Genomic DNA, 26,189 nt, shown 5'->3' with positions numbered 1-26,189 from the left:
CTCTCTCTCTCTCTCTCTCTCTCTCTCTCTCTCTCTCTCTCTCACACACACTTTAAAAAGACAAGAAAAAAAGAAGACAGGAGACATGTTAGTAACTTAAAATTTAGAATACTATTATTATGGAAAACAGAAGTCTACTATGACAACTAGCAGAAAAAAAAATTCCTTCTATACATATTCAACCAATATTCTTCTCTAATAGTTTTGAATCAGATGGTCTATAAGTAGTTAGCCTTTAAAATCAAATAGTAGTTCCTCTAAATACCCACAGACTACTAAAATTCAGATCAAGTATGAGGTTTTATTTTGTTTTGGGGTTTTCTGTTCAGTGTTTGAGACAGGGTTTCTGTGTGTATCTCTGGCTGTCCTGGAACTCATATGTAGATCAGTCTGGCCTCAAACTCCCAAGATCTACCTGCCTAACTCCCATGTGCTGGGATTAAAGGTGAGGGCACCATACCTGGCATCAAGCTTTTATTGACCAAATGTGATAGTTCATGACTATAAATCCAGTACTTAAGAGTCTGATGAAGGAAGACCACAAGTACAAGACCAGCCTGAGATAAGTAAGATTCTGTCTCAAAACAATAAGAACAAAAAAACCCCAAATGAAACAAAACAACAATAAGAAGCCGAAAGATTTTCTTTTTTGCTTTTTGTGGTTTTTTTTTCCCTCAAGACAAGGTTTCTCTGTGTAGTCCTGGCTGTCCTAGAACTCACTCTGTAGATGGACCTCAGACTCAGAGATCTGCCTGTCTCTGTCTCTCAAGTGCTAAGATTAAAATTGTCTGTCACCACCATCTGGCTATTTTCTTTGTATCTGGTAAGTCAACTGCCATTCTTACCTGGGTATCTGCCATGCTGTTTATGAAATCGATCAACAGCCCGCAACATTAGGTATAAGACTATCTCACTGTCTGGATTGTCCATGCTAGAAACTGAAAGAAAAAAAGAAAAAAAAATAGTACAACTGGACAACTTACAGCATACAAACAACAAAAGACTGAATTCATACTTAAGTTTCAGAATCCGAGACAATCTTAGCAAAAACTTTAAGTATTTTATGAAAATAAAGTATAAAATTAAAAATAAGAAAAAATACGTTAACAAGTAATCCAGGAGTCTTATGGAATACTAGCTGGAGTCTCTATCAAAACAGAAATACAGCCGAGTGGTGGTGACACATGTCTTTAATCCCAGAACTCAGAAGGCAGAGACAGGTGGATCTCTCTGAGTTCGAGGCCAGCCTGGTTTACAAAGGGAGTTCCAGGACAGCCCGAACTGCTATTCAGAGAAACCCTGTCTCAAAGAAATAAAACAAAATAAAACAAAACAAAATCAAAGCAGAAACATGATGGTGTTAGTTCCTATGTATAACAAACAATGCACTCAGTAATCTAAATACAGTGTTATGTATTTTTGTATAGCATATGTACAGTACAGTAGGTTATGTAAATTAAAATCATTCAGGTAAATCTATAAAATAGAATATAAACTATATATTTTATAACACCATTTATTCAACAGTAATTATACACATTTTACTAATAATTTTAACCTAGCATCTAGTTGTACTTACTAATTTCATCTTTGTTGACTGTATCCAAACCATACTCTTCAGCTAAAGAGCGACATCTCACCACTCGAAGGAACGCAGAATTGCTGCCTGCAAAGAGTAAAGACTTCAGGGAAGCTGAACAAGAAACTGGGGCTACACGATGGTTCAACAGTTACGAGATCGTGCTGTTAATGGAGAGGAACTGAGTTCAGTCCCCAGCATCCACATCAGGTACCTCACAAGTACATGTAACTCCAGCTCCAAGAGAACTTTACACCACTAATCTCTGCAGGTGCACATAGCCATACACAGGCATACACAGAATTTAAAAATACTAAAAATTTTAAGAATTCATTCATTAAAAATTGTATTGAGTGGCCACAGTACAGTAGGTTATGTTAAATATTGAATATCAATGGTATGAACTAATTCCTGCCTTGGTTTTATTCTCAGTTTTGTGTGTAGGAAAGGCTTAAGACATAATTTTATGTGTCCATGTGTATGTTCCTTGGGGCTTCCTCTGCTTAATTGATAAGCCATCTCTCTAGTCCTGCAACTAACTTTTTTAAAAAAATATTTATTTATTTACTTATTATGTATACAATATTCTGTTTCTGTGTATGCCTAAAGAAGAGGGCACCAGACCTCATTACAGATGGTTGTGAGCCACCATGTGGTTGCTGGGAATTGAACTCAGGACCTTTGGAAGAACAGGCAATGCTCTTAACCACTGAGCCATCTCTCCAGCCCTGCAACTAACTTTTCGAAGCTTTTACTTGTGTGTGTGGTGTATGCATGCATGTGCTTAGCCCTATGTATACATGTGGTTGATAGAAACTGATTCTGAGTATCTTCTACCAATCTCCACTGTATTATTTTTTCTTTTCTTTTTTTGTTCTCCAATTTTTTTGTATAAATGTAGAGCTCACCATTTCAGATAGACTGAACTCAGCTCCTCATGTTTGCATGGCCAGCACTTAACCTACAGCATCACCTCCCCAACCTACACCTGACGCAAAGAAAATGTTCCTACCCTGACACTTAGGAGAAAACCCAGAAGCCAGCCACAAACTATACGGCAAATTCTTAATTTCATTACAGTCACTTAACACAGATCAAATGAGAACCTATAGTTCAGTCTTAAAATTTCCTTTTTATTACAAGATAATAAAATTTACCTAAGGATACACACACCCCAATTTGAGAATGCTGATCATTTAAAATTCTGGAGAACATTCTCGGTGGCATATTTTTATCAAGCAAAAGAAGGAAATTAAAAGGACTTACAAAATAATTTTAATTCTTTTTCTGAAATGGACTCTGGTGCCTATAAAGAGATAAATGCAGATTTATAATAATGCACACGCACACACACAAAGATAACAGCGGGCACAGTACAAAGCCAATGGCTGTGAAATGAAAAGCTTTCTCCATGAACTGAGAGAACACAGGCAAGTAGGCACTTCTGCTGAAGAAACAAAAAGCCAGGGTAATGCCTTCTATCTCTAGCCTCCCCCTGGCTGAATCCCACGCCCACAGGGAGAAGTACTCACTGTCAAGGGGCAACATGCTCAGGAGCTTACCTGGCCAACAGACTGAAGCAAATTGGCAACGTGATTACCCACAGCAGCAGCATCTTTCTTTGCTTTTTCACGGTAACTAAAAAAGAACAACAACCCAAAATAAGCAAGTTCTAAAATTAGCAACACTTAAATTATTTTTAAGTGAACATAAATTTATTTTTAATTAAAAAATACTGATTTAGGAACATCAAAATGTGAAAATGCTAGAGAAATGCCACCAGCAACACCTCTTACTAGTTAAGGGTCTTTTAATAGCTGGCAGTAAGACTTTTAGAGTCCTCTAAAACCAAGACTCCCATTATACCCTACAGAATCCAACTTAAACCCACCAAGGCACCATTCATGAAGTCTTTATTTTGTTTGTTTGTCTGTCTGCCTGTCTGTCTGCCTCCCTCCCTCCCTCCCTCCCTCCCCCTCTCTATCTAGTGGATGAGGGCTCTATCTGCATGTGCACCTTTATGCCAAGAGAGGGCATCAGATCCCACTAGACATGGTTGTGAGCCACCATGTGGCTGCTGAAATTGAACTCAGGACCTCTGGAAGAGCAGCCAGAGCTCTTAACTGCTAAGCCATCTCTCCAGTCATGAGTCTTTATTTTTAACCGTTTTCCTTTGGTCTTCAATCTTTCATAACTTAAGGAATCAATGACTATAAATAAATACCTATTATCCAGGTATCCTACCCTAACATACACAGACTTATAAGGTTGGGTCTCCATGGATGTAACCTTTTGGTAACGGGTGTATGGATCTGATGACTCCAAGGGTACTGGCTTGGATTCTTCCAGGGCCAAGTATTGCCACACAGAAATCTTAGTCAGTGTCTAGCAAATCTTGGATGTTTTCCTAGTCTAAGTGTTGAAACACTGAAAATTTAGAAAAAGATAATTGAAGATAGAAACTAGTATTATTTTAGGGACATTGCTCAGTAGGAGAGTTCTTTCTTAGCATGAGTATGAGGACCTAGGTTCAATCACAATAGTCTCGTGCTCACCCAAAAAAGAAGTATGGCCTTACCTGGAAGAGAGACTCAGCTTTAATACTGATCATTTTTACAAAGAGATAACATTTAAAAAAAAAATATATATATATATATATATATGTGTGTGTGTGTGTGTGTATGTGTGTGTATATATATATATATAATTTAGATATCTAAACATTTTAAAAATATAACATTTGAAAAGATTATAATATAATAATAATATATAATATAATAATAATCTGTATTATTAGGCAGGTTTAAAGTATGTGATTTTTCCTTGGACTTGACTTCAACAAGGGAAGCTGTTAGTTCAGTATTTTCTTGGGTCCTCTGTCAGAAACCAGGGTCCTGAGTCCCTCTAGCAGGGAAGATATAAGTAGTCTGTTACAGTTTAAAAACAGTCAGCAGGGTGTAGTGGCGCATGCTTTAATCCCAGCACTCAGAAGGCAGAGGCAGGTGGATTTCTGTAAATTCAAAGTCAGCCTGGTCTACAAAACTAATTCCAGAACAGTAAGGGGTACACACAGAAGCCCTGTCTCAAAAAACAAACCTAACAACAACAAAAACAGTCACTTACACATTCTGCAATTTTATGTATTTGCTTGAATCTGCAATCATATCAGGTATTGTGCCTCGAACAGGTAAATTTCCTTGGCCCTCTTTTGCCACAAATTCCTTTAAGGCACGGGCTAATATCCAAAAAGATGGGGTCTAAAAGGGAAATAAAAAACTACAAGTGAGGGGTGTTTATTTTGAGCTGGAGTATAAGGCAGTAGTATCTTTACTTCTTGTTACCTGTTTGGTGATATTTATGCAGCGATCATCATTAAATATATCTTCAATACTGCTTGGGACCTAACAAAGGAACATGAAACATTTTTTATTTACATTAAGAATTCTGTCCACCTTTACTTTCAGTGCTATTTCTTCAAATAGGATCTTTGCAGTTTCAAAGTGCAATAAAATATCAACTTCTGATGTGTTTAGTTTTATTTAGAATCAGAATCTGACGGCAATCTCACGGGGAAAGAGAATGAAAGAAAACCCTCTCCTGTCCACTGCCAGCATTCTAGACAAGACTATTCTCCTGCACCACACATGGAACAAGTCATTTATATCATTATATTGAAGACAGCAAAGATTATGGGTATTACTACACAGCTAGATTTTAGGTTGCTCATGGTTTCCCAGCTTATGAAAATTCCGAAATCCATGTACCCTAATTCAAGGCTGTTGAAAGAGACAACCACTCTGACAAATAAATAAGTAGTTATCCAATTTTATTGTTAGCAAGGTCACCACCCTAATAAAAACTTTCCAAACCATAGGCTTTGATTCTACTATTGTAGAGAGTGTTTAGTGACAACAACTTGACTGGTCTCTCAATTTCCAACCCCACACCCTCAAGTCTACTCACAAGAGTCAAAATAGTCCTTTGAATGGCCCAGTGTAGTGGCACACACCTTTAATCTTGCACAAGTAGGCAGAGGTAGGGTCAACCTGGTCTACTACTGAGTTCAAGGCTAGCCAGGGACACATACAGTGAGATCCTATCTCAGCATCAGATTTTTCTACTTCCTACTCCAAATCTTTCAATGGTCTGCAAGCTTCTATTATGATACAGCCCTTTATACCTCTTCAAACCCAAATCCTTCCTACCATTTTCTTTCTTCTTCAACCACACTGACTTTCCTACTAATCCTGTAACAAATGTGAAACTTCATCTCATCTCATGACCTTTCTATGTGTCCTCTGCTTGAAAAAGCTCTTCCAGAAGACCTCTGGATGTCACTTCATGAGGTCTTTTCTGGCTCTCTATCTAATACTGCCTCCCAAACCCAGACTCCCTTTTGCCTTCTCATATTCTAATTTTGTTTATACTTTAATATCTGATTATTTGGTTTACTGATTCCCAACTCCTAGAATCATTTTGTTGTTGTTGTTTAATTTTTGAAACAAGGTCTCTTGTGGCCCAGGCTGGAACTAAACTCACTATGCAACCAATGTGGTCTTGATCTGTTTCCTCCATCTCCCCAGTGCTAGAATTACAGGCATATGCCACCATGCCTGGCTTTAGAATAATCAGTTCTTCAGTTTTTAAAACTGTTTTTTTTTCAGTAAACTGCACAGATCTAACATGTACAATTTGATATACATACATACATACATACATACATACATACATACATACATATTACACACACATTTTTAACATTTTCTCCAACTAAGATAGAAGATGTTCCTCAGCTAGACCGACTTACAAGGCGTACACAGAATACTGTTTCACCATCTTCAAAATGTCTACAGCGACTTCAGTGCTTTTCTAGTATCAAAGGCAGTACTCTGGCTATAAATTGTAAAAAAATTTTCTAAAAATCTTCCAGGTATCTTATTCCATAGCTCTCCAAATTAAAAACAAAACTGACCAAACTGCCTCAACTTCCAAAGTTCCAAGATTACAGGTATAAGCCACCATACCCACGCTATAATTTTTTGAAGTGTACAAGTCATTCATAATACCTCCACTCTAAATAACTGCTGTCAAAAGAAAATGCAGGGTTACAAAATTTAAGCTTTTGTGTAACACTTTTGTGGGGGAAAGTTGAAGACAGGGTTTCTCTGTGAAAACCCAGCTATACTGGAACTGAACTCACAGAGATCCGTCTGCCTCTGCCTCCTGAGTGCTGGGATTAAAGGCCTGAGCCACCACTGCCCAGCTGAGTAGCACTTCTTTTGACTAGCAAAATATCATTTATAATTCTTATCTCCAAGTTCTCAACTATTCATAAATTATATACTTAAAATAATTTAAATATTTCTCTAAATGAAAAAGAACAAAAATAATTTGTTTTAATGGCACTATATGCTGAAGCACTAACATCATTTTATTTTATTTTTTTTTTAACATTGATTTTTTATTTTCCAAAGTTTCTTTTTTAACTTAGGGAATATCAGTTATTTATTTAACTATTTTTATTATAATTCCCTCTGCTTGTGGGTTTTTTTTATTGTCTCTATTTCAGTTTTCAAGTCTTGAATAGTTTCTTTCATATGTTTGATTCCTTTTTCTTGGTTTTCGTTAAGAGAACTGTTGATGTCTCCCAATTTTTGTTGGTCCTTTCCTCCATTTCTTTGAGGGAACTTTTCATTTCCTCTTTGAGGGCCTCAAACATTCTCATAAAGGTATTTTTTAGGTCATTTTCTTCTGCTTCATCTATATTTGATCACTAACATCATTTTAATGACGATAACAGAAGACATTTTTTAAACTTTTCTGAGACACAGTTTCATGTAGCCCAGCTGGTTCTGAACTTGCTGTGCAGCCAAGAATGAGTACTGATCTTCCTGCCCCCTTTCCAAGTAGTGGACTTATAGGCATTCACCACCATGCAGGGCTCAAAATGGTATTAAAAGAAAACTCAAGTTTTGGACTAAACATAGCACATACCTGAAACCTCAACACTTGAGAGGCAGAGGCAGAAGTATCACAAGTTCAAGACTAGCCTGGTTTATACAGCAAATCTGAGGTAGCCTGAGGTAGGAAGACCTTGTCTTTTAAAAAAGCATTAAAAATTAATCAAGCTAAGTTATAGGTACTTACTTCTAACTTACTATACATTTAGGCAACAGTATGGTAAACTGTTATATCAACTCTCATATCAGACATATTAGTTATGACTTCAGTAATTCTTTTAATACCTGAGTTATATTTAGTGCTGTGTTCACATTTTTAATAGCTTCTTCAAAATTCTCTTCATCCTCTGGAGCTCCATTCTCACTCTTTAAAATCCCTATTAAAGTAGGAAATGTAAACAAATAATGACTTTCCACTGTCTTCCCAACACAGAAAACCTTGTGCGGCTCTAAACAAAGGATCAGAATGCTGAGCCTTAACAACAGATATCACTAGCATTTGTTCTTATAATATTGAAAAAAAATTTATTCCCAAGGGAAAAGTAAAATTAAAAACTCATGATGACATTATCTGACAAGAGAAATTCAATAAATATTGGCTTCAAACAATTATTTTTTTCAAAATTTATATAACACTTAGTTATAATGCAGAAAATTACCTTGTCTAATCAAATATCTGAAGTCCTCTTTTTCTTTATAGCTTTTAGGAATTCGTCCATTTGTCTAAATTGATTAAAAATTTGAAAGATCTAGTTATCAAAACTCATAATATGGAAATTTAGTATCTAAAGTTTTCCTCATTTTCCACAGTAAGATTTCATAAAAAAGTGTCATATATATTATGTATGTATACATGTCATATGTACACACATATATATTAATATATACATATAATATATACCAGTGACATTAGAAGCTCTCAATTTGGAAAGAGTAACTGTAGGCCATTTCTTTCCATTCATTTCTCACAATAGTTTCAGAATGAAATTTACTGAAATTCTAATGTTAATTAAAAGCTTGCTGGGCAGTGATGGCGCACACCTTTAATCCCAGCACTCGGGAGGCAGAGGCAGAGAGAGGTAGGCGGATCTCTGTGAGTTCAAGGCCAGACTGGTCTACAAGACCTAGTTCCAGGACTAGAACTACAAAAATCTACAGAGAAACCCTATCTTGAAAAACCAAAGAAAAGAAAAACAATCAGTATTGAAAGATTGATAGCTGGATTCAAACTTAAAATCTCTCACTTGCAATCCACCCTCACCAGGAAAACTTAACCTCCCACACCCTCAAAAGAGCTTGAAAAATACAGTCACATATAATTAAAAAAAAAAAAGAAAGACGTACTTCACTATACCACTGTGCTAAATATTTAGCTATGATCACAATCCATGGAGTATGGCTGTGGTCCTAAAAATGAGACACAAATTGAAGAAAATATCAGTATTAGTTAATGTTAATTTTTCACTTATACCATCTTATTTTCTTCCAATACATATGAAATAATAAACAGAGACAAATGAACTGGTTGTAGAAATGATTTTAGAAATGATTTCTGAGTGGCTATTGAGTAGCTTAGTGAGTAAAATGCTGGCCAGACATGGCTATAAGCTGAAACCTCAGTGGATGGAAGTCAAGGCAGGCAGACTCTGGCACTCTCACTGGCCAACTAACCTAAATAAATGGCTAGCTCCGGGCTCAATGTCAAAACACTGCCTCAAAAAACAAAGCAGAAAGCAACTGAGAGAACCTGAGGTTGATCTCTGGCCGCCACAGATATATGCACAGCTTTCTGTAAACACACACACAGAGACAAAGAAAGGCTGAGGCTGAGGTTGATATTAAAGGCAGAATCTACTTTAACCCTGATGTCAGGTATACAATAGTCCCTTTTGTTTCTTCAGCAAGAAAACAGCCTCAGACACACCACCCAATGGTACAGCTGAAATTTCTTAATTTGAGGTATCAATACTAGACTGAAAAATGAGAACTTGCTGTTTTCTGAAAACCAAATGAATATCTGCACTTAATTAACTGTAGGTTGAAAAGGAATATATGCTCATTATAGAATCTGTTACAAATATGATTATTTCTGTAATGAAATATAGTTGGCATGGTAATTTTCAAACTCTAGAAATTAAGTTTTGAGACATTTTCAACAAACATACCATTGAAATTTAAACTATTCATATATGTGTGTTCTGTTCTAGAAGAAAGGTTGGCTTTCACTCATCCTCTGGAGTGCTAGGGTCACAGATGTGCACCACTCTATCTGTCATATTCAAACTATTTTTTAAAGTACATGTACCTATGGAGAAACAAGGCCATGGGGAGAACTTCTAGGATAAGTTAATGTCCAATTTCTTGACTTAGGTAGTGACTATACAGCAAACTTCAGTTTATCTACTTTTCTTTTTAAAAGTTTTTTTAGTCAGGTGTGGTGGAACATGCCTTTTTTCTCAGTACTTGGGAGGCAGAGACAGGCGGATATCTGTGAGTTAGGTGCTAGTCTGGTCTACTGTTGTTGTTCTTCTTCTTCTTTTTTAACGTTAGGGGAAATAAATTTATTGAAAAAAAAAACAAAATAAAATACTATTGTGTGATCTGGTGACAAAAATATGGAAGTTTACAATACTTTGAAGCACGATTAATAAAAACTCAGAGGCAGAAATTGGGGTTCAATCTAAAGGTTAGAAAAGCAAAGCAGTCAGCCACTGCCTCTTACCTTGACCTCAGTCCAAAAATGGCGATCCTCCCTCCAGGAATCTCACTCACAATGAGCCTGAGTCTCTGAGCTGTCTCCTCCCATTTTATATTCCTCTCTAGGGCTGGGATTAAAGGCATGCACTGCCTGGTTTCTATGGCAAACTGGTGTGGCTACTGGGACTAAAGGTGTGTGTTACCACTGTCTGGTCTGGAAGGCTGACCAGAGGGGCTATTTTACTCTCTGATATTTAGGCAAGCCTTATTTATTAAAATACAAATGAAATGCCACTATGATATTTTTTCACACTGTGTGTGTGTTTACCCACAAAAAAATCTTAGGTTAAAAAAATGTGAAGTCAGGCACAGTGGTACATACTCTTAATTCAGCACTCTGGAGGAGGCAGAGACAGGAGGACTATCACAAATTAGGGTCAGACTGACCTATACAGCATGTTCTAGGCCAACCAGGGTTATTCCTCGAGACTCTGATTCAAAAGAGCCAAAAAAAAAAAAAAAAAAAAGGAAGAAAGTTTAACTCTAAACTTAAGGTCTCGCTCTCTCACTCTCTTACACACACACACACACACACACACACACACACGTAAACCACCAACCTTTTTATCCATATGCTCCAAATCATAAGACTGAAAATGTTCTCTCAGTTCAGGAAATGGCTTGTCTAGTCGTAGATCCTCCAATGCATTATCTGGATGAGATTCTATTACTGTCAAACAATACCAAAAGATATATTTAATTCTTTAGTAATATACTACATTATAGGAACTTAAGACACATACACACACATTGTGTGATTGGGGGCTAGAAATTGGGAGGGGGGCTTACTCTATAGCCCAGGCTAGCCTTGAACTCATAGCAATCCTCCTGCCTTATCATCCTAGTTGCTGTTATTACAGGCTTGAGCCACCAACACCTTGATGGGAAACCTTTAAATTTTTTTTTTTTTTGAAACAGAGTTTCACTTTAACCTTGATTAGCCTGGAACTGAGTATACAGAACAGGCTGATCTCAAGTTCACAGAGAGCTGCCTCCTAGGTGCTGGAACTAAAGATGTGTACCACCATGACTGGTTGGAATTCTATAATCCTGATGGTCACAGTGCCTACAGAGTTTTTTTCACTGTGTTACTGAATTACAACTTATGTATAGTAAACACACAAATCATGAGTTGTATGGGTCTGTTTTCTTTTATAGCAAACCCAACCTTGCCTTGAACTCTAGTTTTTCCCAGCTCAGTCTCCTTCGTGCTAGGATTATAGGCATGTATTACTATATCTGGCTGACTATAAGTTTTAATGAAAGTATGATTCCTTTAGAACAGAATTTGTTACTATAACTGAGAAAGCTTTGCACAGGCAACTCCTGGCAATCTATCCTCCCTTCTCCATCATCTTCAGCAGAAAGCATCACTACCTATGTAGCCCTCTTCTCTAGAAACTTGAGGATATCCTGGATGTTTGCTTCTTTTACCACAACATCAGTTACTTCTCACTTTCTGATCTGATTTTGGACACTGCTCTCCAAATACAAATCAATGTACACTTTTAATGAGTGTTTGTAACCAGATTATAATTCTGCCACTTGCCATTACAACTCATAACATTCGCAAAAGTAGTTATGAAGTGTCAACAAAAATAATATTATAGTTGGGAGTCACCACAACATGAGGAAGTGTGTTAAAGAATTACAGCATTAGAAAGGTTGAGAACCACTAGTGTACTGCCTGTGTCAAAGTGACCCACGCACTCTTGTTAGGTAGCCGTAAATGCCCAACTATGAGTTGGGGAGCAGAAGAAACCAGGCACTTTCTTAATAAGATGAAGTAGTACATTATGTCTCTGATCTACATCCACCTATAATGCTATGTAAGGGAAAAGCAGACAAAACCCTATTGAATCAGTCTAGACAGATGCTCAGTGACTAAGAGCAGTGGCTACCCTTCCAGAGGTCCCAGGTTCCATTACCAGGACCAACATAGAGGCTCACAACCATCTGTAACTCTGGTTCTTGATGACATGAGGCTCTCTTCTGGACAATGCAGGCATTAGGCATACACTTGCTACATAGCCATAGATATAGGCAGGACATCCACACACATTTAAATAAGTAAAAAAAAAAAAAAAACCCTACTAAATCCAATTGCCGCTTTGAACCTGCACCAGAGATGCACTGCCATAAACTTGTTTCATAATTTCAAACTGACTTTCTAAAATTACAGCTCAAGCAACCAATAGCAAGTCCCACATGCTTAACAATTTTACCTGTATGTTCTTTTATAATAATCCTCATATAACCAACTAGTCCATATGTCCTACAGATCAAAAGAGGGATCTGGGAATTCCAGAGGACATCTGCTAAACGCAGTAATGTACTGTAAAGGAAGGCAAAGTAAGAACATAAGCAAGTGCGCATATGCCAGACAGGGAACTCTCTAACAGAAGCATGCAAGGGCAGAGTGCAAAGCAAGCAATTTCACTTGGCTGCAACCTCAAAAGTGCTGGACCAGAGGGATGTGAGACTGTAGTCTGTTTTATTAGGAAGAATGCCGGTGAAAGCACTAAACTTTTTTTTTTTTTTTTCAGACAGGGTTTCTCTATGTAACAGCCCTGGCTGTCCTGGAACTCGCTCTGTAGACCAGGCTGGCCTCAAACTCACAGAGACCCACCTGTCTCTGCTTCCTGAGTGCTGGGATTAAAGGTGTGCACCGCCATGCCTAGCTCTATCTAAACATTTCTAGTAGTAGTGAAACACATTTATAAAACCCATGTATATACTACAAATCTTCCTGTAATCAATAATAACTAGTTTGTTTTTAGTTTTCTGGGTTTTGAGATTTCTGAAACACCAATCTCACTATGTAGCTCAAGTTAACCTGAAACTTATTGTGTAGGCCAGGCTGGCCTCAAACTTAAAATCTGAGTACTGCAATTACAGGTATGTAGCATCACACCTGGCTTCTAATTAGTTTTTCATCACTTAGCAATATCTAATGTTCACTTAAAATACTCTAAATATATCCAAATATCTCATTTTTTCTTTCCTATCCTTTCAAAGCTTCCAAGAGCACCAAATTAAACATTACTATAAGAATTTTTGAAATCAGACTAAATGTAAAAACAGACGAACATACATAGGGAAAACTATGCAAATCAAATAAGACTAAGAGAGATATTAACACCTAAAATTTACCTTTCACGAAGCTGAGTTGCAACCACAATAGTAAACCTACAGAAAAATGAAGGATCATTGTCTAGAAGGTTTTCTGGACTCTAAATAAGACAAGGGGAGGAAAAATTCAACAATTTCACATATTAAACATGGCAGAAACAGCTATTTTAAAAATAAATGATTTGACAAATTAAATTCCAACTAAATACAAATGACACAATGATTCAAAATTCTATGTTCTGGATCTTTGAATTATTTTTAAAAACATACTGTAGCACAGAAATAACAAATATATGTATTATACCTCTTCCACAAAACTTCCAGAGACATCGCTATTTAGTTCTTGTAAGAATTCCATGGCAGCTTGAGCTCGGTTCTTTGAAAAACAAAGCATTTGACTTGAATTAGAAAGTACTTAGCCTCAAGTTGATCCCAAATCTTACAGATTAAGAAAAACTCACTGAAAATTTCCAAATTCCATGCATAAACGTGACAATTCTGCTCCTCAGTACTCAACTGAGGCTCAAGTAGAATGTCACTCAGGGCTGAACTAGATTACCACCACCAGAGTTCTTAAATAAACACAGTATTTGATCTCACTTTTCTGAACAGGTAAATGACAAAAAATAGGTGGCAGGCAGGATTATACTGGATCAAGTTCAGACCCACTCCAACCACCCACATCTATAATCCCTTCAAAGAGTGGCCAATCACTAAATAAGTGCAACTTGCATTCAGAATATGAACACAGATGTCTAAGGTTTTCATTTGAAATACAAAAATAATTTTCTAGATAACACCACTGACTAATTTCTTTTTTAATTAAGATTTTTTTTAAATATAATCTTTTCTCATTTTACATAGCTATCTCCATTCTCCCACTCCTTCCTCTCCTCTCACTTTCTCCACCTTCCCCCCAACTCCACCTCCCATCCACTCCTCTGAAAGGGTAAGGCTGCCCATGGCGGGTTAACAAAGTCTGACACTTTCAGGCAAGCAAGACCAAGACTCTCCCCCCATATCTAGGCTGAGCAAGATATCCCTCCAAAAAGAATATGTTTTTTGATACCAGTTCAAGCTCTAGGTATAAATCCTCATCTCCCTGCCAGTGGCTCCACAGACTGTCCAAGCCTCACAATCCACTAAACATCAACATTATTTAAGACTTTAATAAAGGACAGTGTAAAATCACAGGAGCATTCTAAATTCTTCAACTACCAAAAGATATTTACCAGATTAGAAAATGAGCTAAGCCGGAGGTGGGTGGTCCTTGGACTTCCCACAGGTCAGGGAACCCTGATGGCTCTTCAAGCTGATGAGGGAGAGGAACTTGATCGGGGGAGGGGGAGGGAAATGGGAGGCGGTGGCGGGGAGGAGGCAGAAATCCTCAATAAATAAATAAATTAAAAAAAAAAAAAAAAGAAAATGAGCTAAGCCAACTTTCACTCAGAAAATAAGGTCTTTTAAAGTCAGAGCTTTTCTAGCAGCCAAGACAGAGTAGCGTTATTAGATGTTCACACACAACCCTGCTTTGTAGCCGTGACTGCTTACCTTGCCAATACTGCTTTTTTGAAGGAAAAAACTAAAGGGGATAGAGAAAAAAAAAAGTCAAGATTTATATGGATATAAAAGAAAAGTTGTTTACCATTTATAATAGTGTGTGTATTGATTTCAAAAGATGAATCGTTGTGTGTGTTACTGTCCTTTACCACTAAGCTATGCCCCCAGCCCACAAACACTATTCTCATAAAAACTATAACAGTCTTCGTGGAGGAAGAAAAGCAGACGGGTTAGTAAATCAGTGTTCTCTAAGGCACACATTTCACAAGATGCTCTGAGAGAAAAAGAGTTCCAAGATTGCAAAAGAAGAATCACCATATGATGATATACCTCCTTGAAAAGTCAAAATATACCTGATAATAGAGTTTTATAGTAAGTTTTAACCTCCTGTGAACCATTCCCCAAACTCTTTTGGCCATTAACTCCACAGTCCCACTTAGAGCTGTTAACATCTCCTATAAACAGTGCTCATAGACACCTGGAAAACACTGTGGGGAACTGCTGGCTTTTGCAAGAAATCACAAAAGATTCACTCAGGCTTCCTCCCACATATATGCCAGTCACATCCCAAAGGCCCAAACGCAGGCTGCTCATCAGAGTCAGGGCACAATTTTATGGCAAAGGCACATAGTTCCGTAAGAAAAAGATATCTGGGTGGTGGTGGTGCACATCTTTAATCCCAGCAATCAGGAGGCAGAGGCAGGTGGATCTCTATGAGTTTGAGGCCAGCCTGGTTTACAGAGTGAGTTCCAGGACAGCTAAAAGCTATACAGAGAAACCCTGTCCTGAAAAACTCAAAAAAAAAAAAAAAAAAAAAAGAGAGAGAAAAGAAAAGAAAGAAAGGAAGGGGAAAGGAAGGAAGGAAGGAAGGAAGGAAGGAAGGAAGGAAGGAAGGAAGGGAGAAACCTTATACTCAGCACATTCTACATAATCAGTTAGAGAAGCAACAATAATATAACTTCCATTATTTTCTGCCTCCTGAGGGCTGGGATTAAATGCATGTGCCATCATGGCCAGCTATAATTCTTGCTTATTATATCTGATGTCCTAAGTATGACCATTACTCTGCACCAACACTACAGACTTATGAGAAAAATGACTACTGCCTTGTACTAACAGCAGTAAAGACAGTCTCTGTGAGTCCCGTTTGCTAATGGCCAACTTCCCAGCACTGTCCCAGCACTTCATCTTTAGTCACTCTTCTTTCCATAACCTAAACATAGGGCCATGAGGGTAAATTAGTACTCAGGCCTCACTCTGTGTGCACTGCTTCTTCTAACAGGTTCCTATTTAAAAGAACAGGACATACTTGTTTCCAACATCTTCTCCGCTGACCTGGTTTCCATCAATAATTGTAAATGATCCAATACCTGGGGAGACAGAAGACAGTCAAAATATGTTCTGGTTTGGTTTATTTTGTTTTGGCTTTACCCTTACCAATTTAAATGTCAGTATGCATGTGCCACTGCACACGTGTGGAGGTCAGAGGCCAACCCCATGGGAGTTGGTTCTGTCCTTTCGCCATATGGGTTCCAGGGATCAAAGCCAAGTGTGGCAGCAACTACCCATCCACGAAGCCATCCTATCAGCCAAGAATATGTAACTCTTTATACAGACCTTAAAGAAGTTACCCAGAATGTAATCACCAATATTACATTACCTGGCAGTACCAAGTTTTTAAGAATTTCAGTTCCTGTAGCTGTTGCATTTATTAGGCAAACATGAGCAGATTCCAAAGCTTCCTGTCCATGATCACCCCACAACCTATAAAACAAAAACAGATTGAATATTGAAGGATTCTCCAAAATATGACTTTCTTATTTGAATAATGATATTTAAAGTATTCTTTCATAAAAATAACATATATCACAACAAATGTGAGATATGAACTGATAATATTGTGGGGTTATCTGACAATGTAACTGAAAACTTTGATAAATCATCCTTTGCACGATATAACCAGTACTATTAAGCTTTGTCTTTCTAGTCTTTGTTCTCCTCCTTTGAAAACAGATAATGTATAGCCCAGAAAGCCTAGAGATACACTCATCAACATTAAAGAAAGGTCTTAGCCAAGTGAAGCACCATGCACCTTTGTCTCAGCTATTCAGGAAGCAAAGCAGAAGAATCCCTTGAAGCAAGTTCATGGTCAACCTGAACAACACAGTGAAGCTCTACCAGAGAGAGAAGGGGGGAGGGGAGAAAAAGAGAGAGAGATAAAGAAAAAAGAGAGAGAAGAAAGAAAAAAAAGGGAGGAAGGCAGGCAGACATCTTGCACCTAAAACCTAGTCTGTTCTCAATTTCATTTCTTCAAGTGATGTGGAGCTAGTACATTTAAGATCTTGATATAGGACATCTCCCCTGTGACATCTACAAGAATAAGTAAAAGCTTTATCAAGAAATTTACTTATTATCATCTGGAAAAACCTTGCATTGGATTCTGCAGAAGTGCTTTAAAATATAATAGACAATATTAATGCTGCCCTTGATTGCCTTCCAGATGTTAAAGGTAAGACACCATGCACTTCAGACACAAGACCAGCTTTCATGGTATACAAACTGGTGAGGGAGAAAAGCACTGATAATCCTTTCAGCTGTAATGCCTATGATTCACAAAGGTGCCGACCACCATGGCATGATGGCCATGAGGGTTCAATAGTGGCACTCCTATCATGGTGGTGACCAACAGCTCTCCCACTGGACTTAAGGCCTACTCAGCAGAAGAGAAATCATACCTGTTACTGAAAACTTAACCAACGACCCAGGGCCAGAGAGGTCATGGATGCTAGAGAAGAACTGGTTGCCACCACTTTACTAACTAGCATAACTTCTACCTGCATTCTAAATATTTACTCTTACACCCACAGATAAGTGTAGTTCTGACCACTCATCATAGAAACTTCTCTTAGAAATCATTACAGAAATCATTGCCGAGAACCACAACCGGTCAAAAAGCAAAGAAGTGATCATGGGGTGCTCAGATTTAATTGATATATCTACGACACAACTTCTGTACCTAAGGCTCAGAGAACATCACGAAGGGAGAAGAGGCAGAGAGAATGTAAAAGTCAGAGGGCCAAGAAATCGACTGTGAGACTGTCTCCTAGAAATGACAGGGAAGGTACATCTTTGATACCACAACAATGTGGCTGCCCAAACAAGGCCTGAAGAACTAAAACACTAGCATACATGCTAACATGGAAGGGGGAAATCTCAAAAGATCCCACCCACAGACAAAGAACTACAGGCAACTAAGGAATGCAGACATCAGTTTTTCTCACAGATGAGCCCCCCCCCCCCAACTGGTTAGCGAATATCAAGTGGCCAGCTGCAGCACACCATGCCTCTGCACTTTATGCGCCAACATAACATTCATGAACAGGGCAAGGGGCTGGAGATTGAAACACACAAAGATACACAGACAGAGAGACACGAGTCATCTTTGAAACAGAAATGCCCACTTTATTATGTCCAGGGGCAGCTTATATAGGGGTAGCCACGCCCCAGTCAAACACACCAGAAATCATTTCCCTGCCATCAGGAACTCCTGAGGGTCTCGTGCTCAGGGCAGCTGCAAGCATTATAAGTTGTTTACCAGAAATTCAGGATCTGGGGGTTCACAGCTCCCAACAGCCAGCCTTGAGATCATATACATATAGTTAACACTAAATGGACTGAGCAGGTTGTATTTAAATATTTAGGAGTGTGTGTGTGTGTGTAACAGAGAAAAAGAGACCATGATCTCAAGAAGGAGCAAGGGGGTACATAGGAGAAAGTGAAGGAAGGAAGTGAAGGAAGAAAATTATATAATATTTAATTGAAAAATATATAAAATCAAAATATATAAAAATATAATAGCAAACTGTAGTGATATTTTATTTGTGTTTTAATAAATAAAGCTTGCCTGAAGATCAGAGTGCAGAGCTAAGCCATGAGAGGCCAGAGACTGGTGGCACACAACTTTAATCCCTGGACTCAAGGCCACCCTGGGCTACAAGAGATTGAATCTGGCTAAAAAGAGAAACAGAACTCACACCATGGTGCTCGGGAGTCACACGCGTTTAAACCCAGCACTAGGGAGGTGGAGACAGGAATGATATGGCTGGGCAGAGAGAGGTATATAAGGCAGGAGGATACAAAGGCTCACTGCAGTCTGGGGTTTGGTGGAGACCATTGTAGTCTGCAGTCATGCTGAGGACAGGATCACCCCTTTGTCTGAGCCTTGGTAGAGGTTAAGAACTCTCTAGTGAGGCAGGCGGATCTCTGTGAGTTCGAGACCAGCCTGGTCTACAGAGCTAGTGCCAGGACAGGCTCCAAAGCCACAGAGAAACCCTGTCTCGAAAAACCAAAAAAAAAAAAAAAAAAAAAAAGAACTCTCTAGTGGATTGGTTCTTTTGTTTTTTTTTTTTTCAGCTTGAACCCCAATATCTGTCTCTGGGTTTTTATTACTTGTGCTACAACCAACGAATATTCTAATAGCATGATTAAGAGATGCATACATTAACAAACACAGAGGTATAATAAGAATGAGAAATATAGTTATAACTTGATTGATACTGCTATATCATTAACAAGTTCATGATTACACACATGCCATGGTTTGGGGGCCAAGCTGGTCACCTTTACTTCCCTACTCCTCAACATAAATACACACCCCAAAGAAACCCCAACCAACCAACAATCTTACTATTTTCTTTTCAGAACAGGAAGTCCAAATTATTTGAAAACGCCTCTGTCAGCAAGTACGATTAGATGCCGGAGGACTAAAAAAAGACTCTGACATTCCTTCCCTGTCACCAAAATAAAGCCTAGCCCAACCAACTGCTCCATTTGCGTTTTTGTTTACTGGGCATCGATCTCTTCACTTTAAAGGTCCCAGAGCTGCTGTCAAAGGGCTCTGCCTACGAGAGCTGGTCACTGAACGGCTGTCAAATGGAGGCATAGCCTGGAAAAGCCACACAGACCAGAAACAGACTTTTCCTTTTCTACGGAAAGGTGACACACGGTCTTATCTGTAATAAACGGTAGAATAGTTGGAGAATGAGTCTTAGAGTATTGGTGCATCCGTTTTCTTGCTGGCCTGAGAGCCCAGGCCTTGATCAATGGCTGCTACCAGCTCGTCCAACTTCGTCTGTTTCCTTCTGACCCTTCTAAAGCCATAAGCAGTTCTTGTTAGGAAGGATAAAATTTAGTACTTTAAGGAATGGACTCAATAAAAATCCTCTCCCAGTATCTAGTAACCTTACGCATCTTCTCAGTTTTGTTGCCTATGGTTCTACCTTCACTACACACAAGAGTGTGTAAGAACTCACAGTAGTTACAGTTGTGTTACCGCTTGGGAGCAAGGATGAGTACGAAAAAGCTGGACGGCCCCAAGTTGAAACACGCACAAATCTGGACCAGTTACCTAATTTACGAGTCTTGGTTTCCCTGTCTGTATCAAAGATCGACTGCCTTCAAGGACAGTCTCAGAGCTAAGTGTCTAAATCCCTGACACAGTACTAACAAGGTGCTGTCAGGACAAAGGGGAATTCCCCCCTTTAGGGACACAGAGTATCGTGGGAGCTCCTGAGAGCAGAGGTGGTGGCAAGCACATTCACAACTTCTACGGAGTCAAGACACAGAACATAATAAAAAGGAATGGAGAGGGGAAAAAAAAAAAAAACAAGATGGAGAAGTAGTTGAAGGATCCACCTGATGGTGTAGACAAGCCCTGGTCGTTAAGGTATTTACAAATGGCAACTGAGTCCCAGAAATGCAGTTAGCATGAATTAAGACATTCATTATGTGTGAAATACCTGATTTTTAAGACAGTGTGAACAACAACAAAAAAATTAACTTTTTACAATGATTACATGTTGAAATGGTAATATTTTGGACGTTAAAAAAACATTATAAAAATTGATTTCAGGGTTGGGGGAGGGGGGTGAAGCTCAGTTTGTCAGCTTGCCAACCATGCGTGATGCCCAGAGTTCCATCCTCATCAGCACCTAATAGAATGGATATGGCGGTCCACACAGGTAATCTCAGCTGTTGGGATAAAGAAGCAGGATTGCTGCAAGTTAGAGTCTAGTCAGACCTACATAGCAAGTTCCAGGACACTCAAGGGTGAAAGATGGAAACAAAGGAGGAAGGGCAAAAACTTATTTTTGAGCCTGGCCTGGCAGAGAACATCTGTAATCTCAGCACTTGAGAAATAGATGATTGAGTTCAAGGCCGCCTAGGCTGCTTAAGGCCGTTTCTCAAAAATAAAGGGGTGGGGAGGGGGCAGTAGTAGCAAAATTGGTTCCCTATCTCTTTTTACTCCCCCCATGCCCAGATTCTTTCGTATATAGCCCAAGCTGGCTCCCAATTTCCGATCCACCTGCCTCTGCTTCTCAAGCGCTGGAATTATCAACCAGCAGCCGCCACCACGTCCGGCTTCTTTGAACTTATTTTAAAGGTGCGTAGCTACTATAAAAATTATAATTACGAACACAGATTGCTCACCCGAAAATAGCATTATGCATTTCTATTGGACAGCGCTGGCGTAGAACAACACTGCGGCCGGGATGGGGTGCCCCCCGACCCCCTTGTTCCGTGAACAAGGGGGCCGGCCGCGACCGTGCAGCCCAGGTTCGCGGCCCTGCGGGAAGGGGCGCCCCGGCCTTCGCCCAGCACGCTGGCCAGTGACCGAGCCCGGAGCGCCGACTCCCCACGCCCCGCACCGCAGGCCGCCGCGTCAGGCCTGAGGGAGGCCCGCCCACGCCGCCTAGGCACTTGGGCCCCGCAAACCCGACGGCTCGATCCCTCGGAAACCCTGGCTCACCTCAGCTGCCGGTCGTACTTCTGCTCCTTGAGTAGTTTGCCCTGCTGCGCCATTGCCGTGCCCGCGCAGCGAACAGCGAAACCGAGGGAGTAGGCCGCCTCCCACTCACTGGTGCGCAGGCGCACTAGGCGCCCTTTGGAGACCGCGGCCTTCAGCGCGCCGCCGGTAGGGGGCGCCGCCGCTGCACTGCGCACGCGTCACCGGGAAGCCCGGCAAACCAGAATTGGGTAGTGTGTTTCTCTGTACGTGCGTGGCGTTATTGTGGGAAACTCCGCTTTTTAAATCAAGCCGGCTTGGATTTTAATTGCTAATTGTAAAAATGGCTCTTTCCCGTTCAAGCCTTCATTTTGTTCACCTGTGCAATGGGAATGCATAGCTCTCCCATTTTTAAAATGAGATTTTATTTGTTGGAGGCACAGTCTCGCCATGTGGCCCCTCGCTGGCCTGGAACTCACTAGTAAACCAGACTGGCATCGAATTCACAGAGAAGATCTGCGTCCCCAGTGCTGGAATTAATACTAATACCTCCATGAGGGGCTTGAACTGAGATTTTAAATACAGAGAGAGTAAGACTCTGAAAAGTTCTTGTATGATCGACTTTCACGACGATTCCTCAGGTTAACCCATTTCTCTCCTCCTGCCAGGAGGCAAGCCCACACCTTGAGGACCTGTTTCGAACTACAGAGCCAGCGGCTCCCATCAGTGAGGCAAACACTGATAAACCTCAGCTCCTTTCTGGGTGAGTTCACAGTACCTGAGAGCCAGCTAAGGGACAGTACACCAGCAGACTTACCAAGGTGTCTCTCCTATATAGAGAAGCTCCCCTTTTGGGGTAGACAGAGGAGTCCCACCCCACTGTCTGCGTCCCTCCAAGAATGTTCCCTGTCCAAACGATGCTCAATCGTGCCAGAAGGACATGTGCTCAACTATGTTCATAGCAGCATTGTTTGTCATAGCCAGAGCCTGGAAACAACCTAAATGACCCTCGACTGAAGAATGGATGAGGAAATGTGGTACATTTACACAATGGAGTACTACACAGCAGAAAAAAAATAACGACATCTTGAATTTTGCAGCAAATGGATGGAGCTAGAATACATCATTTTGAGTGAGGTAACCCAGACCCAGAAAGACAATTATCACATGTACTCTCTCATAAGTGGGTTTTAAACATAAAGCAAAGAAAACCAGCCTACAAATCACAATCCCAGAAAACCTAGACAACAATGGGGACCCTATGAGAGACATACATGGATCTAATCTACATGGGAAGTAGAAAAAGACAAGTAAATGGGGACCTTGGGAGTGGGCTGAAGGGGAGGGGACAGGCAGGGAGGAGAGCAGCGAAAAATGTAGAGCTCAGTAAAAATCAATTTTTTTTTTTTTTTTGGTTTTTCGAGACAGGGTTTCTCTGTGGCTTTGGAGCCTGTCCTGGAACTTGCTCTGTAGACCAGGCTGGTCTCGAACTCACAGAGATCCGCCTGCCTCTGCCTCCCGAGTGCTGGGATTAAAGGCGTGCGCCACCATCGCCCGGCTCAATAATTTTTTTTAAAAAAAGGAATGCTCCTTGTGATGGAGGGATGGGATGATACTTTGAACAGGAAGGAACAGTATCATCTCTTAAGAGTTCCCTCATTGCCAGGTGGTGCTTGCCTTTAACTCCAGCACTTGGGAAGCAAGGGCAGGCAGATCATTGAATTCGAGGCTAGACTGGTCTACAAAGAGTTCCAGGTCAGCCAGGGCTACACAGAGAAACCCTGTCTTGGAAGAGAGAAAGGAGGACGGAGTTCCATAAGGTAACAAATAAAAAGAGTTTTGGGAGGCTTGAGAAGCAGCTGAGGCTGGCTCTGAAGACCATGATCAAGAAGAAATGTAAAGCTGCACTTGTCGTGTGACACGGGATGACTGTCCTGTGGTGGCCAATGCTAAGGAAGCAGTTGACGCGCAAGTTGAGGAGAGCAGGAAGCAAGAGGCTTGGTGGTAACTAGGGAAGGAGATAAGGATTCCCTTCTGCATTCCAATCTCTACAGGGGCCTCCAGGTTAATGATTGCTAGATCCCGAGACGGCTATCCCAGCTCATCCTGAATGTACACTTTCACACACAATCCCTCCATCCGTGGGAGGTGTGGAGGGGTCAGAAGAGGTTTGACAGTAATGTTGTTGCGCTGATAAATGCACTTCCCCTGGGCACAGTGTCAGGACTGAGGTGAGGACACACCCTGCCATGACTTCCTTTCCAGCCCCTGTGGAACCCAACTGATGGGAGAGAAAGGCACGAGGCTTTCCCAGCTCCTTATGTGCGTCTCTTGTCACGTTTCCTTCTCCAGTTAGACAGGTGAAAGATGAGAGATAATAAAATACACCCAGGGACTGTGAGAAGGCCCAAAGTGACAGGTGGAAGTTCACTACGGAAGTACACACAGTGGCACCAGGAAAGGAAAGATCAACAAATGTGATTGGAAATGAAATACACCGGGGAAGGGGCTACTGCCTGCGAATGCATGATTTTGAGAAGGATTGAGTTGTTGGTGTCTGTAAAAAAATACCTCAGAGCATGCATTTCTTGCAATTGTTTAAATACTTATTTATTTATGGCCGTGTACAAGAATGTCATAGTGCATCTGTGGAGGACAGAGAACTACTTGCAGAGGTCACTCTTCTTCTATGCAAGTTCCAGAGAAAACCCAAGTTCTCCAGTTTGGCAGGAGCCTTGACCTTCTGAGGCATCCTGGTGCCTCTCCTTTAAGGAAAAAAAAATTTTTTTTTTGAGACAAGGTTTCTCTGTAGCTTTGGTACCTGTCCTGGAACTTATGACATTCTCGCCCACTGAGGTTTCACAGTGTGGGGGTGATAAGAAGAGTTTAATTCCTTTTTGTAAACAAGCGTTTTATGGTGCTTGACAGAAGAGACTAACATTTACTGTTTGTGCATGCGCAGCCTGCTTTGCACACCGAGAATAGGCTTGGAATGGGAGAGGGAACTAGCCCCTCTTGAGAATTAGAAACAGATGCTATCACATTTCTGGCCAGACCCAATTCAAGTCTGTTATCTCATCCATCCTTGTTGATCTCTACCCAGAGACGCTGGTCTGTAGTTTTAGGGGAAGTTGAAGACAGCCTATGATTTGTGAGAGATCAGCCAAGAAAGAAAAGAGGAACATATCTTCTGGTGCTTGGCCACCAGCCCTGCCAGTCTGCCCTTGACCACTTTTGCCCTTCTCCACCAGATGTCCATCGTCTGATTCTTCTCTCTCTCCCTAACCTCATAAGGCCCTGAGGCAACAGTGGGTCTGTAATGTTCATGGTCACATCTCTCACAACATGCCCCCCCCCACTTAACATTTGCAAAGTGATCGATAAATGCTTGCAGAATGAAAGGATGAAGGAAAATACTTATGTATTTACCAGTTTGTTTTTATTTATGTATGTGAGCCCGAGTGAGTTTATGTGCACCGCCTGAGTGCAGAAACTGCTGGAAGCATGAAGAGGGCATCAGATCCTCTGAGACTGCAGTTACAGAAGCTAGAAACTGAACCTAGATCCTCTGGAAGAGCATTTAGCTATCTTTCCAGACCCTACTTTATTTTCTACACTTCAAAATGTTGCTTGGGAATTGGATGTGGTATTGCATGCCTTTAATCCAAGCACCGGGGAGGCAGAGGTAAGCAGACCTTTATGAGTTCAAGAGCAGCCTGGCCTACATGACAAGTTCCAGACCAGTCAGGGCTACATAGTGAGACTGTGTCTCAGACAGACATACAGATCATAAAATATGGGGGTTAGCAAGATGACTTAGCAGGTAACACCTAATGCTGAACTTGACAGCTGGAGTTGATAGCCACAGGGTGGGAAAAAAGAGCTGAGTCCTGAGAGTTGTTTTCTGACCTATACACATATGCCATGGCATCTGGGGACACTGGACACACGGACACGGACACATGTGCTTGCGCACATAAAAAAAAACAGAATAAATAAAAAATAAATATAAAATAGTTACTTTCATTGGCAAGATGGCTCAGCTGGTAGAAGTGCCTTCCAAGCCTTGTGACCTGAGTTGGAGCTCCAGAACCAACAGTGGAAGGAGAAAACTGACTCCCAAAAGTTGTCCTCCGACCTCCACCGTCATGCACGTCATGGCACATGCCCCAAAGCCCCCTCACATGCATAGCACACACACAATAATAAACCACTTAAAGTGATACCGGGCAATGTGTGTATCAGTTAATCTGGCCACTTTCTTTCTTTTTTTTTAAATATGTATTTTTATTCATTATGTATACAATATTCTGTCTGTGTGTATGTCTGCAGGCCGGAAGAGGGCACCAGACCTCATTACAGATGGTTGTGAGCCACCATGTGGTTGCTGGGAATTGAACTCAGGACCTTTGGAAGA

At 40.4% G+C, this 26,189-nt stretch overlaps 1 protein-coding gene across 3 annotated transcripts in view; it reads right to left on the bottom strand.

The window, feature by feature from the left end:
- Positions 1-21,912, bottom strand: part of Nae1 (NEDD8 activating enzyme E1 subunit 1) — a 25,090-nt gene extending 3,178 nt beyond the window's left edge. Inside the window, exons 1-17 of one of the 3 annotated variants that reach the window (XM_005345527.2) lie at positions 21,797-21,912; positions 16,649-16,752; positions 16,298-16,358; positions 14,980-15,010; positions 13,733-13,804; positions 13,450-13,529; positions 12,522-12,631; positions 10,857-10,966; positions 8,884-8,946; positions 8,199-8,262; positions 7,825-7,916; positions 4,921-4,980; positions 4,703-4,836; positions 3,142-3,217; positions 2,846-2,885; positions 1,580-1,666; positions 846-938 (exon numbers count right to left, since the gene is read on the bottom strand). In XM_005345527.2, the coding sequence (XP_005345584.1) occupies positions 846-938; positions 1,580-1,666; positions 2,846-2,885; positions 3,142-3,217; positions 4,703-4,836; positions 4,921-4,980; positions 7,825-7,916; positions 8,199-8,262; positions 8,884-8,946; positions 10,857-10,966; positions 12,522-12,631; positions 13,450-13,529; positions 13,733-13,804; positions 14,980-15,010; positions 16,298-16,358; positions 16,649-16,752; positions 21,797-21,849 (1,330 nt within the window). In that variant the 5' untranslated portion in view covers positions 21,850-21,912. Of the gene's footprint in view, positions 1-845; positions 939-1,579; positions 1,667-2,845; positions 2,886-3,141; positions 3,218-4,702; positions 4,837-4,920; positions 4,981-7,824; positions 7,917-8,198; positions 8,263-8,883; positions 8,947-10,856; positions 10,967-12,521; positions 12,632-13,449; positions 13,530-13,732; positions 13,805-14,660; positions 14,739-14,979; positions 15,011-16,297; positions 16,359-16,648; positions 16,753-21,477; positions 21,577-21,796 lie in introns of those variants that run through there. The other 2 variants (XM_026778713.1, XM_005345528.3) reach the window with 2 other exon arrangements.
- Positions 21,913-26,189: the final 4,277 nt, after the last annotated feature.

Source organism: Microtus ochrogaster, chromosome 4 (assembly GCF_000317375.1).
Source record: "Microtus ochrogaster isolate Prairie Vole_2 chromosome 4, MicOch1.0, whole genome shotgun sequence".
Taxonomy (NCBI): domain Eukaryota; kingdom Metazoa; phylum Chordata; class Mammalia; order Rodentia; family Cricetidae; genus Microtus; species Microtus ochrogaster.
Note: the sequence above shows the minus strand (reverse complement) of the source record. Positions and strands in the feature narration are given on the sequence as shown.